Source organism: Coenobita brevimanus, chromosome 13 (assembly GCF_032717465.1).
Source record: "Coenobita brevimanus isolate Jiangsu-jjx chromosome 13, ASM3271746v2, whole genome shotgun sequence".
In the NCBI taxonomy this organism is placed as follows: domain Eukaryota; kingdom Metazoa; phylum Arthropoda; class Malacostraca; order Decapoda; family Coenobitidae; genus Coenobita; species Coenobita brevimanus.
In genome coordinates, this window is record NC_136966.1 from 48,867,889 (window position 1) to 48,881,928 (window position 14,040).

Below are 14,040 nucleotides of genomic sequence, written 5' to 3' on the forward strand. Positions count from 1 at the left end.
AACAAGTTCTCAAGAGACAAAAAGGAGATGGCAAATGTAATGGGCATATTAAAAGATGTACTGTATCAGAGGAAATCTGTAGTAAAGACATATAGGAACACAAAAAGTTAGGGAAATACGAGAAAAGCAAGTCAAGATCCCTAAAGGTAATCTTCCTGAGTGTAAACACCGTGGAGGAGATACTAAAAAATGCAAAGAATCTTATGGAAAAAGAGGAGTTCAAAAATGTATGGATAAAAAGATGCTTAACACAAGAGGAACTGGAATTACTGAAAGAGAAGAGGGAGGAAGCAAAAACAAAAAATGAGGGAAGATCAGAGGAGAAGAATACATTTTTTTACAAAGTAATTGGATTGCAGGTACGAAAGTGGTACATAAACAGGAGGGAATAAAAAGGAGGAAGGTAGTAGAACCAAATAATGACAAGTATATAAATAAGATGATTAAGTTGATGTACTCAAATGCGGATGGAATGGTATCTAAATTATTATAGATGAATGATTATGTCAGAAAAAATGAACCACATATAATATGCCTAACTGAACAAAATTAACACCAAGGATATCGAATGACATCCTAAACTCAGGGGAATATAATATATGAAGAGATAGGAACTTAAAAAAAGGAGGAGGAATTATATTAACTAAGAAAAATCTAAAAGTCAAAGAAATAGAATTAGATATACCCTCACAAGTAGAACTGATTGCAGTAGAGATAAATACATCTGAAGGGAAAGTAATTGTAGCCAATTTGTACATGCCACCCAGATCAAACACATGGGAAAGAGACGAATATGAGGACCTGGCGGAGAATACAATTCAGAGTTTAAGAGCATTACTACATAAAATGGAAGAGAAATAAAAAGGAATTATACTAACTGGAGGTTTTAATACAAATATAAATTGGAATACTGTAGCTATAATAAGCCAAGAAACCTGTTGGGACCAAAAGCTCCTGGATCTTGTGCAAGAGTTTTTCCTAACGCAACATGTAAGGGAAAGCACCAGAAAAAGAGGACTCGATGTGCCCTCAATTCTAGATCTCCTATTTACTAGGCAAGAAAACGATATTGACAATTTAATATATCACCCTCCATTCAGCAAAGGCGACCATGCAGTACTAAATTGCAATTTCAGGATTGCATATGACATAGATAACAGCAATGAAAGTTACAAAAAGAGCCTAAACTATAAAAAGGGAAAGTTTCATGACCTAATGAAGTACTTCTTAGAAATTGCTTGGGAAATGGAGCTTAGAGGACAAGAATGAAAAATTCTGTGAACTTTATGAAATAGGAGTCCAGAAGTACATCCCACAGCACAAAGAAGCAGAAAAGAAAATAAAGAAATGGTTCAATACAGAATGTAAAAAATCAAAAGAAAAAAGAGATTTGTTGTGGAATACATACAGAAGACACAATAGTGAAAAGGCATATACCGGTAATAATTACAAGCAGGCAAGAAATGATTATACAAGAATAGGGAGGGAAGCCCAAAAACAGTTTGAGGAGGATATCATAAATCAAAGTATTGATCAACCAAAACTATTTTACAGCTACATCAGAAGCAGAACCAAAGTAAAAGATAAAATACAATCCATTATGGACAATGGAATCACCTATACACAAGAGAAGGATATTTGTTAAGCACTAAACAGAATTTCCAATCAGTTTTTACAGAGGAAAAAAATTTTGAGAGGGATTATGTGGAACATGCATGCCCACACATACTACCAGATATACAATCATCAGAAAAAGAAATACAGGAGGAGCTTAGTAAATTAGACAAAGGGAAAGCAAATGGTCCTGATGAAATTTCATGTTGGGTGCTATGTGAATGTGCAAAGGAGTCAAGTAAACCATTATTTTTAATTTTCAAGAAATCCTTGAGTCAAGGTAAACTACCTGATATGTGGAAGAAAGCAAGCATTGTTCCCTTATTCAAGAAAGGGAATAGACAAAATCCACTTAACTACTGACCAGTATCACTAACCAGTGTTGTAAGCAAGGTATTAGAAAAGCTTATAAGAAAAGCTTGGGTAAATCACCTAGAAGAACACAGTATGATAACAGAAAGACAGTTTCGTTTCAGAAAAGGAAAATTATGTGTTACTAATCTGTTGAGCTATTATGACAGAGTAACAGACACATTACAGGAAAGAGAAGGATGGGTGGACAGTATCTATTTAGATTTCAAGAAAGCATTTGACACAGTACCACACCAAAGACTTTTATGGGAACTGTACCATTAAGGAGGAATTCGAGGCAAACTGTATTGTTGGATGCAAGATTTTCTCATGAAAAGAAAAATGAGAACAGTACTAAGGGGAAATTACTCATCATGGAAAGAAGTGACTAGTGGAGTACCACAGGGCTCAGTGCTGGCACCAATCATGTTTTTAGTGTATATAAATGATATAGACAGTAACACGGGAAATGAAAGCTATCTAAATATGTTTGCAGATGATGCAAAAATACAAAGGAGAATTACTAACACAGACTCTTGTAAAGAGCTACAAGAAGAATTAAATAAACTTCATGAATGGAGTATTACATGGCAAATGGAATTCAGTGTGGACAAGTGTCATGTAATCAAGTTTGGCAAAAGTGGAAAAAGACCTGATTGGGATTATACATTAGGAAATAAAAACCTACACACATCAGAAAGAGAGAAGGACCTAGGTGTGATTGGTCAATAACAGACTATCTCCGGCCAACCACATCAGTGAGAAGGAACGGAACATGTATACACTGCTTGCCGATATGAGAATAGCGTTTACATGCTTAGAAAGATAATAACATCATTCATCAAACCATCCTTGGAGTGTGCATCAGTAGTCTGGAGTCCTCATCTCAAAAAACACATAGACAAGATTGAAAAAGTTCAAAGGACCCTTACAAGATGGGTACCAAGCTTAAGGGATCTGAGCTACAAAGAAAGACTAAATAAACTGAATCTACCAACACTACAGGAGAGAAGGAAAAGAGGTGACATGATTATGCTATATAAATGCATTTCAGGGAAGGAGAAAATAGACATAAATGATTACTTAACATATGGGGAAGCATCAGCAAGAGGACACTGCAAAAAATGGCATAAAAAGAGAGGTGATACAGACGTAAGGAAATTTCGTTTCCCAAATAGAGCAATTGATCAGTGGAATGCACTACCGAATGAAATAGTGTGTGTCAAAACGATTCACAAATTTAAGGATATGTACGATAAATATGGTTTAAGACACGGGACAGTACGAGCTTGACTCATTCCTGTAAAGATACAGTTACAGTAGGTAAGAACAATAAGGTAAGAACACACACAAATGAGGACAGTAATAAAGGATAGGATGTCTGGATGGAGGGAAGTAACAAGTGGAGTCCCACAGGGGTCGCTGTTGGCACCAGTAATGTTCCTTATTTACGTAAATGATATGGTAGATAGAGTGAACAGTTATGCTAGTCTGCTTGCTGATGAAGCAAAGATCATGAGGAAGGTGGAGGTTGAGGAGGACTCCAAAATTCGGCAGGAGGATCTGGATAGGATACACGATTGGAGCCGGATGTGGGAAATTAAATTCAACTAAAAGAAATGTAAAATATTGGAAATGGGTAAAAGTACCAAGAGGCCATCACTGAATTATTTGATGGGTACTGAACCAACTACAAAAGCGAGAGAAAAGAAAGATTTGGGAGTGCTGGTCCAGGATAGTTTTCACCTGAAAAACATATTAACAAGACAGTTAGAGAGATGTATAAACTCTTGACTAACATAAGAGTAGCATTTCATTATATGGATGAGGAGATAATGAAAAAATTGACAGCAGCCATGATCTGCCCAAGGTTAGAATATGCAGCAGTAGTGTGGTCCCAACACAAAAAGAAAGATAAAAACAAGACTGAGAGAATACAAAGAACAGCAACCAAGATGGTCCCCAGTCTGGCAGATCTGTCATACAGAGAGAGGCTGGAAAAGCTGGATTTGCCTTCCTTAGTGGAAAGAAGAAAGAGGGGCGACATGATTGCAGTGTTCAGGACCATGATGGGAGTAGATAAAACTGACAGAGAAGATCTGTTTGTATGGGATAGGAGAGTAATAAGAGGACACGGAATGAAATTGAAGAAGGATATCAAGATATATAGTTTTCCATATAGATGTATAGACCTATGGAATAACCCGGACAAAGAGATCGTCCAGTCTAAAAACATAAACGAGTTTAAAGCTATATTTGACTTATTGAGAAACAGAGACAGAACCCCATTAGCGTAGCTCATTTCCTGTATATCACAATTAGGTAAATACAATTAGGTAAACACACACACACACACACACACAAGCATTGTGGGTACTGGGAGATAATAAAGCAGAGAGCTTTCGATAAGAGAATGTTTAGTGTGGCTAGCTACACAGCTGCTTGCTTGTTAGCTCCACGATTTGAATTGTGGTGCAGGCAGCTGGCAACACGTGACTCAGATTGCTCAGGTATCTCTCCACCTTTCATGGCTAGGTTGATAAATTGAGCTCTTAGGAAACAATCAGAGGATATACATCTGCCAACACCATTATTTTAAAATATTCCTCATGTACTAGATGAATACTTTTACCAGCCCACATAGTTAAATTTTACAGTCTTTGTCAGCCCTGTTAAGTACCTCTGCCAACTCCAATAAAATTTATGATTTATTCCAACATCCATGAGTCCATATTATAATTACAAATCATAATAGATAAATAGATAAATAGATAGATAGAGAGACAGATAGAAGCAGGAAGTCAGATGATGAGAAGGTATTGTGTCTGCAAGAATTGAGCAATGCTAAACATGCTTACACACTCTTAACTCAAGGAATGCTTTATAGGCACACGACAGCGCCTCGTGACCATACACACACATACACAGAGGCTTCTAGAACTTTCCAACCACAGTGTAACACACGTGACATGACCCCTGCTACACCAGAATTTAGGAAGCAGAGAGGGAGAAGGAAGCTAGCCATAGAACAGGCAGGTAGTAGGGAGAAGGGCTTAGCAACTTGGAAGAGAGAGAGAGAGAGAGAGAGCGAGACAGGGAGGTAGCTAGCGGGACTCTACTTATACTTCACTCTTGTGTGAGAGACTTTGTTAATATTCCAAGACAAATAAAAATAGTCCCATACTATTCTTTACCTCTCCTGTCATTGCATGACAAATGGGAACCAAGATTATCTACTTACAAACAACTCAGGTATAACAACCGCTCGTCCACAAGTTCAATATATATATATATATATATATATATATAACTTCTCTACAAGTAAATACAAAGCCCTTTATTGTGACATTTGGTAGCAGCGAACGTATACGAACCTGGTCTACGAATCAACAGTGAATTCCTACAAAATATCAAGATTGAAAACAAAAAAAATACCTCTCACAACCAACAACTCACAACCAGCTCCTGACAGTATTCTCTCCAACCCCCCCTCCATCTCCCCAATCATCACGCTGATTTAGAGGTGAAGAGGTCACAGGACGCCTTGCAACTAGTTTAACAATATATTGATACAAACAATCTTTCAATTTCTATGACGAACCAACGAACTACAACCATCTACAATCAACTACAAGTAACAACTCCACGAGTTGTCTGTATAATCTTCTACATACACCTACAAGTAGCGGCAGTCTTCATCCCACAACGAGTACTTCATCCCACAACGAGTAAATCACAAGAGAAAAGGACCTAGAATACATCAAGAAAGAAAAAACAAAACAAACAAACGAAGAGTGAGACAACTCACAACCACCAGACCTCACCCTCCTCTCTCTGCTACATCCACCCAACCTCCACCGTTGACGCAGGAGTCAAGAGGTCAAGACGACGAAGCAAACACCAAGTCCATATTCACAACCCATCTTACTCACTCATCTTCACTCAAGTTACTCATCACTACTCATTTACTCACCACAGCCACCAGTGTGGGAAGTCGACGTCACCATACGTGTGCTGAAACAATCCCAAGCCGTGTGTCTGACGCCCCACAACACGTCAATTAACCTGTGAAGAACAACGCTATCACCACGTGCAACACCACTCACACAATTTCCACCACGGTAAAAATTAGCGAGTTACATAGTTACTTCATCTATACGATACACAGTGACAGACAACACATTTTTCACAAACATATAAAACGTGCTGTATAGTTACAACTTAAATACATATACCTACTTCAGTTATATTCATAATTCAATCATTAAATACTTGCACCAACAATAAATATTCTACACTGTATATATTCATTCATTTATTATAGCATTTATTTACTACCAACGAGTGTTACCATTTATACCTACATAAAATACGTGTTTCATACATACAGCTATACATTATTACATCTACAAAGTAATAAAGAAAATGTACCATCACAGTTACTCAGTGAGCGATTAAAAGAACTGTATTAAAAATTTATTAATTAAAGCTACCTTGTGGAAACAGATAAATTAAGTTACAAGGAAAACCAGGAAAGAAAAAAAAAAATGGCCAACACAAATGACGTTAGCAAGAATGAACATCTTCAACACAATCGTGAAGACAAAGATTTCCACAGTGCTGACACATATATTGCCCACGTTAGGTACAAGTGAACAACAAGTCAGTGTATATAGTTAATACTGTATATAGTGTATATATATTTCTTTATATAAAATAACAAAATATGGGACTATATAATATCATTTTCAGTAATATCTGTGCAATATAAACCAAACCTTAAAAAAGGATCCCAAGGAAATTAGCCAGCAGTTATGCAACCATGAACAACACAGAAAAAGCGTAGACAAACGAAGAAAAACAAACTATAGAAAATACATACAAAAAACAAAACAAAAAGAAAGAAAGAATGAAAGAAAAAGAAATAGAGTAAGATCACATAACAAACAAATGAAAATAAGTGTAAGTGTTACTACAAATGCCAAAATACCACATAAACTACAAACAAAAAAGCAAATTATTGTCTCCACAAGCTAGTGGCATGGCACATCATATCATCGACCGCAGCATGACCGGATCCAGATGCGGAACCATCTCAGAATTAATTCTTCCTTTAGCCACTGCCCACTTATTCACAATTTCACTGAAATCCAATAAACACTTTTTGAGACATTTTGTACACAGACACAAGTGAAGACATAACCACAGATCTCATTGGCAAAGGTAATTAACTAATTTACCTATGTTAATGGCTGATACATCTGCCTGTTCCATGTTCAGAACCATCTCATATAAGTTAGGTTTCATGACAAGAAGTAAAAAATATACCTAATCATCATATGGTGCAGTAACAGGATTATTGGAAAAAAAAAAAAAAAAAAAAAAAATGTATCAAATTGTTGTGTTACATTTTAGATCCATGGCTTTTCTTACACTGCTCTAGGTAATAGATTATTGCATTTCATCAATGAATGATGTTGGAAATGATGGTAGTAATGGTGAAAAGCAGCAGTGATATAGATGATGATGACTGAGATAGAGCTTGTAATAATGACAATGATGATACTGTACCCTGACAATAATGATGGTTATGAAAAACACAGTACCTTTATATCAGTGGGCAGGAGAAAGAGAGAGAGAGAGAGAGATGACTGAGATAGAGCTTGTAATAATGACAATGATGGTACTGTACCCTGACAATAATGATGGTTATGAAAAACACAGTACCTTTATATCAGTGGGCAGGAGAAAGAGAGAGAGAGAGAGAGAGAGAACTGTAAGATGTTTTTTCCATTCCCAGTAACTACAACAGTAGATATGTAATTAAATCATAACTGGCAGATATTCACATTTAATGGGTTAAAGAGGGAGGGGGGATGATTTTGAGGTAGCAACAGTGTAGGTAACAAGAACAGAAGACTGATCGCTATTGGTATTGATCTTGAGAACAGACAGAACAGTATAATAAGGTTGGTTACATTGCCAGTAGTTATACGAGTGGGAAAATGATCACTAGTCATTACAAGGTTGTTTAGTCTGTATATGGATAGGGTTATAAAAGAGATACAAGTATGGCAGTGGATGTTGGAGTGGCCCTAATGAAAGAGAGCATCTGTTTGGAAACTCCCTGCACTGTTGTTTGCAGATAATAATGTGTTGTTAAGTGAAGATGAAGGGGAGCTGCCAGGCTTGGTGGATGAGTTTGGGAACGTGTGTAATAAACGGAATCTAAAGGTGAATGTAGGGAAGAGTAAAGTTATGGTCTTCGAGAGAAGTGAAGTCAGTGAATGTACAGTGAGGTTGGATGAGGAGGAAATGGAAAATGTGAGTGCATTTAAGTACTTGGGTAGTGTGATGAGTAAGAATGGAAGTTTGGAGGGTGCAATGCTTGAAAGGGTACAACAAGAAAGAAAGGTTGCTGGTTCCTTGAAAGCAGTGATAATAAACAGGGAATGGAGCATGGAAGTGAAAAAGTTACTGCATGACAGTATTGTGATACCAACTCTAATGTATGGAAGTGAAGCTTAGACTTTGTTGGAGGGATAGAAGTCAAGAGTGAGAGCAGTGGAAATGCGTTATTTGAGAGGAGCCTGTGGAATCAGATTGAAAGACAGACTGACAAATGAGGAAATGAAGAAGCGTTGTGGTGTGGATGTGGATGTGATAGGAATTGTTAATAGAAACACATAGAGATGGTTTGGCCATGTGGAGAGGATGGAGAGTGAGGGACTAGTGAGGAGAGTGTATGTGAGTGAGGTGGAAGGGGTAGAGGGAGGGGGAGACCGAGGATGAGATGGAGGGATGGAATGGAGAGGTATATGAGAGAAATGGGTGTGAGCTGGGAGCAGGGCAGTGAAATGGTGGTGGACAGAGCGACATGGAGGCCATTTGTTTGTGGCCACCCCTTATGGGATTAAAGCGTCTAACAATAGATAGATAGAGAGATACAGACAGATTTTCACATTTGGGGGAGAAAGAGAGAGAGAGAGAGAGAGAGAATTGAGGGTAGTATCTGTACCAAAAAATATTCATTATTGGTACTAATTTAACAAATAATACTGTATTGGAAAATGTTGATGGATGTATTGGCAGTTGTCACAGCAGTAATTAGTAAGTACAATAGAAGGCCTCGAATCTGACCACCAATAATCCAAATATACCAATACTCCAAATTTTTCAAGACAAAATTTTCCTACATTTTCTGGGCTTTATCTAAGGATTTATCTGGCTTAGATTTGCTCTTTGAGTTGGATGTACCTGCTTGCAACTATTCATCTACAGTTCTATGCATTGTGGTGAGTAGAGCAACAACCCTTATCATTTTGAGTGTTTATTTCATGATCAGATCTTGTACATATTTCTGTTTTTAGAGGTCCCTCCCAGTAGTCCGAAAAACCCTTGGTCCCCTGCCATTCGAATTACAGGACTTTTATTGTAGTTAAGTAGCCTGTCATAAGTAGCAGTTTCTCACATTTTATAAACTGAAATATGGTACTGTACAGGTACAGTACTTTGGTGCACACACACAGACACATATGATTATTAACTGTGCAGATACATGTATATTGTATAATAAAGTAGAAAAGAATGTACTGTCAATTCCAGGTTTTTGCAGATTTGATGTGCGGCCATATAGCATTTCATTTATTTTTTTTCTTTTTTTCTTTTAATGCCCATGACACAAGTCTCCTCTTTCCAGGGAGTCCAGGGTGTTTTTAATCTGTTTAACTCTTACAAAAACTAAACTCATTAGTTTCCCTCTTTCACCCAGTATACATTCAGCCCTCTCCAGCCTTTTAGTTAAAGCATTGTGCCCTAATATTACCAGTTGCTGTAACTTATTGTAAGTTATTAGGCACTGTAGTTTGTATTAAGATGAAAATTTTAAAAATGAATTATATGAGTGTGAGTCTGAAGTAGTTCATGCAGAAACATGAAGGAGAATGACCATGGTAACTTGTTACTTGTTTTGATATTTAAAGGTATTGGTTTGATTTTTTCAGGAAATTTGGAATTATCGTGAATGACTTTGGAGCTAGCTGGCGTGATGGTACTGCATTCCTTGCCCTCATACACTGTATCAACCCTAGATTAGTTAACCTACAGGTGAGAATCTCCTTACCAGCACAGTAGTTTACAGTATCCGTATAAATATACAGTATGGTGCAATCATCTTTGTTTTTCACAGTTTTGACTTTGCCACCTTTGGTTATTCATCAGTGAGTATAGTATATCATGATAAGCCTGTTTTTCACAGTTTTGACTTTGCCACCTTTGGTTATTCATCAGTGAGTACAGTATATCATGATAAACCCATTTTTCATGGTTTTGACTTTACCACTTTTGGTTATTCATCAGTGAGTATATCATCACAAAATACACAAGTTTAAAATGTAATTTGAGATTATTTAACTAAATTTGTGGCTAAATCATCTGAAAATATAGTTTATCCTAGAAATTGTGGCATTGGGAAGGTTGGCTGTGCCCCTGGTGCACAAAAAAAAAAAAAAAAAAAAGTGGCTCTCTGACTTTCTAGAGACCAGTTTGACTCCTTTGATATGTAGCAGAGCATGTTGAAAGGATGGGTTAGACGAATATAAAGACAATATCTCTTTGAGTGGAGTCATTATGTAGTTAAGGTTTAGGGTTATTTGTCGTTTGATTTTTTTTTTTTTTTCTTTTATTCAGAGTATTTAGCATTAAGCAATGTTGGGTCTGGTTAGTACTTGGATGGGTGACCGCCTGGGAACACCAGATGCTGTTGGCATAACGTTCTCCCTACGTGTCAAGTGGGGTTGGTGTAGGATTAGTGCCCCTCCCTGTAAAACAATTAACCCTAAGCCCTTGGCCACCCCATTTGGGATACATGGCGCCTGGCAATGAATGAATGAATATGAAAGGGCATAGTGTTTGGGTATGCCAGTTTTTAGGTCAATGGCTACAATAGTCTAATAAGAACAAGTATTTCAAAATTTTAATCTGGGGAAGGGGGGGGAGGGGAGAATTGGAAAGTATAGCATGCGTAAGGGTGAAGAGATCAGATGGGAAAGTGTCAGAAAAAAAGCTCCAGATGCCATCATGTGATCTATTTCTGGTCAGTAGTCCCCAGTTGTCAGTGCTTTTTTTTTTTTTTTTTTCCAGCATTACTTCTGCAAGGTTGCACTCCTTCATTTAAACATTCTGGAATGAAAAAAGTAGTTTCTAATGTATAGTGATATTTATGACACTACAAAGGGTTTTAAGTCACCTTGTTGTGAGGTTATGGCTGTCAGGAACCTTTTTAGGTGGATTTTCATTATTTGTGGATATTAGCTATTGACAGGATTGTCTATTGCCTAACACCTACAAAAAAATGAGATGTAACTTTGAGGATTTAATTCTAAATCCTGTCTTTTTGGTGTGATTTTTTCTTTAATTCTTCTTGAGTGATACATATAGCTATAGAGTGAAATTGCAATACCAAAGGAATAAAAACATATTCAGTTTGCTGTATGTATGGTCATTATATTGTATATACTGTATATTGAAGTATATTGATTGCCTAATTAATAAAAGTTGTATATTACAGACAATGAACCAAATGTCAAACAAAGCTCGCCTTGAGGCTGCATTCCGCATTGCTGACAAGGGTTTAGGCATTCCAAGTTTGTTGGACTCTGAGGATGTGGATGTTGACAAGCCAGATGAAAAGTCAATCATGACATATGTGGCCTCATTCCTTCACAAGTTCCCAGAGCCTGGCACTACCAGTGTTCCGGTGAGTATGGTAACAGTTATAACCAATCCCATACTGTATTAGCTACCCCCTTACGGGTAATGTAGGACCCACAACTAAGTCAATGTAGTTCAGTACATTTAAGAGTTGATAACCAGCCTACTTCCAGTAGTGATGTTACATGATTAAAAAGCCATCACTAACCTCATTCTGTTCAAATAAGTACTTACCACAGATTACTGTTATCAGTTTATACTAGTATATGTATTATGAATGCAGAGTGAGAGTTTGACAACGAGAGTATAGAGTACTGGTACAGGTATAGTGTGTGAATGGGTAGAAGGAGAGAGAGTGAAAGGGAGACTGAGGATGAGATGGAGGGGCAGGGTGGAAGGGTATGTGATTGAGAATGGTGTCTGATGGAGGACAGGATGCCTGATGGTGAAGGACAGGGCAACATGGAGGTGATTCATGTATAACCACCCTGTCTGGGTTCAGGGCATCTGGTTATACAGCATTTGCATAGGTTAGATAATACAGTACATAGTTGTATTGTATGATTTTGTATCATTTATAAAGGCTCCAACATGCTTGCATTCATTGACCTTGGTCACCTAATTGCTCTCCATGCTGCTCGATCCCTGGCAGTCTCCCTATTCATTCCCTTATCCCTGAGGTCAGACTGTATGACCTTGTCCTTTGTCTTTTTCGGTCTGCGAATTGCAACCCTACCCGTGACTTTCACACTGCTCACTTTCCACAGCCAGTTGTCATTCTCCATCCACTCCACATGCCCAAACGATCTCACTCTGCCTCGCATTATCACAGCACCAATGCACTCCAGTCCCTTCCTTCCTTACAACTCTTCAGTCATAAATCTTTCCCTTCCAGGCCTTTAAGGATACACTACACATCTATCTAATCATTGCCATTTCTGTATTGTTGAGCCTTTGAATATCCGCTGCCTATACCACCCAGGTCTCAGTACGATACAGCATTACACGCCAAACACATTCCTCATACAAAGATCCTTTAGAATGGAGGGAGAGCCCTCTCAGTGTTAGGAGAGGCAACAGCTCCCTGAACTTCCTCCAACCACTCCATACCCTAGCCACAGAGCTAGCTCCAGCCCTACCTCCAGCACATAACATGTCTCCAAAATAACATAACTCTTCCACGCATTCAAGAGACTCGCCAGCAAGACCAGTCCTTTCACTCCTGACAGTCTACAGTAGAATCTCCTAAATCACGACTTTAAGGTACTGATCACACACCGCAATTTGAGAATTCCTCAATTTAAAAATAACTAAACTTATGCAGAAAATTACTTATGAGTCTGGCATCTTGGAAAAGTTTCCCCCCTTACCCCCAAGCCTACATCAAACTGGTCACCAGCAAACATACAGAGTCTGGAAAAGAAATCAGTATAGCATATTTAATGGGAATGAACAATATTGTAAAATTCTTATCTGACCCTGACTAACGACGTTGCTTGAATGGACAGGGGAGGGGTTCCAAAACTTGAGGTGGACTAAAGGCTCTCAGCACGAGGTGAGTGTGCAGCTGCCTCTGTGCCACTTCCTCCTCATCAGCCTCCCTCAGGTTCCCCTCAAAGTCCAGAGTGGAGAAAATAGAAGCAGTGTCATTGTCACTCTCAGCTACCTCCATGTCATTGTAAGAGTCACTGATTCATTGAGTCCATAATGGTAGGCAACTTTGGCTTTCTTCTCACCACAGTCAGTCTTCCTTATTGCATCTAACGTTAACTTACATGTTAGCTTCTTCATCTTCTTCCCCTTCCTCAAAGAAGTTGTAGGTTTAGAAGGGTTATAATTGGCCATGGTAACATTGGGCAGGTAGAGGAAGCATGGGGGGAAAAAATGTTCCACTTGTAAACTCCACTGGAACCACTTGCTCACAGTGGCATGGAGACAGTGCACTGAGTCAGGTGCTGGGACATCAAGTGCCCACATACTTCATGCCTGACATGGGAGGGAAGCACTGTGATTGGCCTATAGTAAGTGGTATGCTTGAATATGGTTGGTTTAGTAATTGCCATGCTTGACTACAATTGGTTTATGCCTGGCTAAATGCACGGACTTGAGGTATTGGTGTTGCGTATTACATGAGGCATCAGAAAAGCATCACTTTTGAGGCTGCATCAGCGAATTTTGTGTAATTTCTGCGATTTGCTGATGTTACAAACTATTGCATGATGTTGCCGCGTATTATGAATCTGCTATTTAGAATCACATGGTTTAGGAGATTTCACTGTACATGTGCTCTCTCTGACACACACCACACACATGAAATGAGCATTATCTCACAGTTTGCCTTTAATACCTCTGCATCTCTTATGC

The 14,040-nt window shown here is 38.2% G+C and overlaps 1 protein-coding gene across 1 annotated transcript in view; it reads left to right on the forward strand.

The window, feature by feature from the left end:
• Nucleotides 1-14,040, forward strand: part of LOC145415676 (uncharacterized) — a 561,483-nt gene that overhangs the window by 12,684 nt on the left and 534,759 nt on the right. Inside the window, exons 5-6 of the mRNA XM_080284894.1 lie at nt 9,969-10,071; nt 11,534-11,722. Of these exons, the coding sequence (XP_080141020.1) occupies nt 9,969-10,071; nt 11,534-11,722 (292 nt within the window). The remainder of the gene's footprint in view (nt 1-9,968; nt 10,072-11,533; nt 11,723-14,040) is intronic.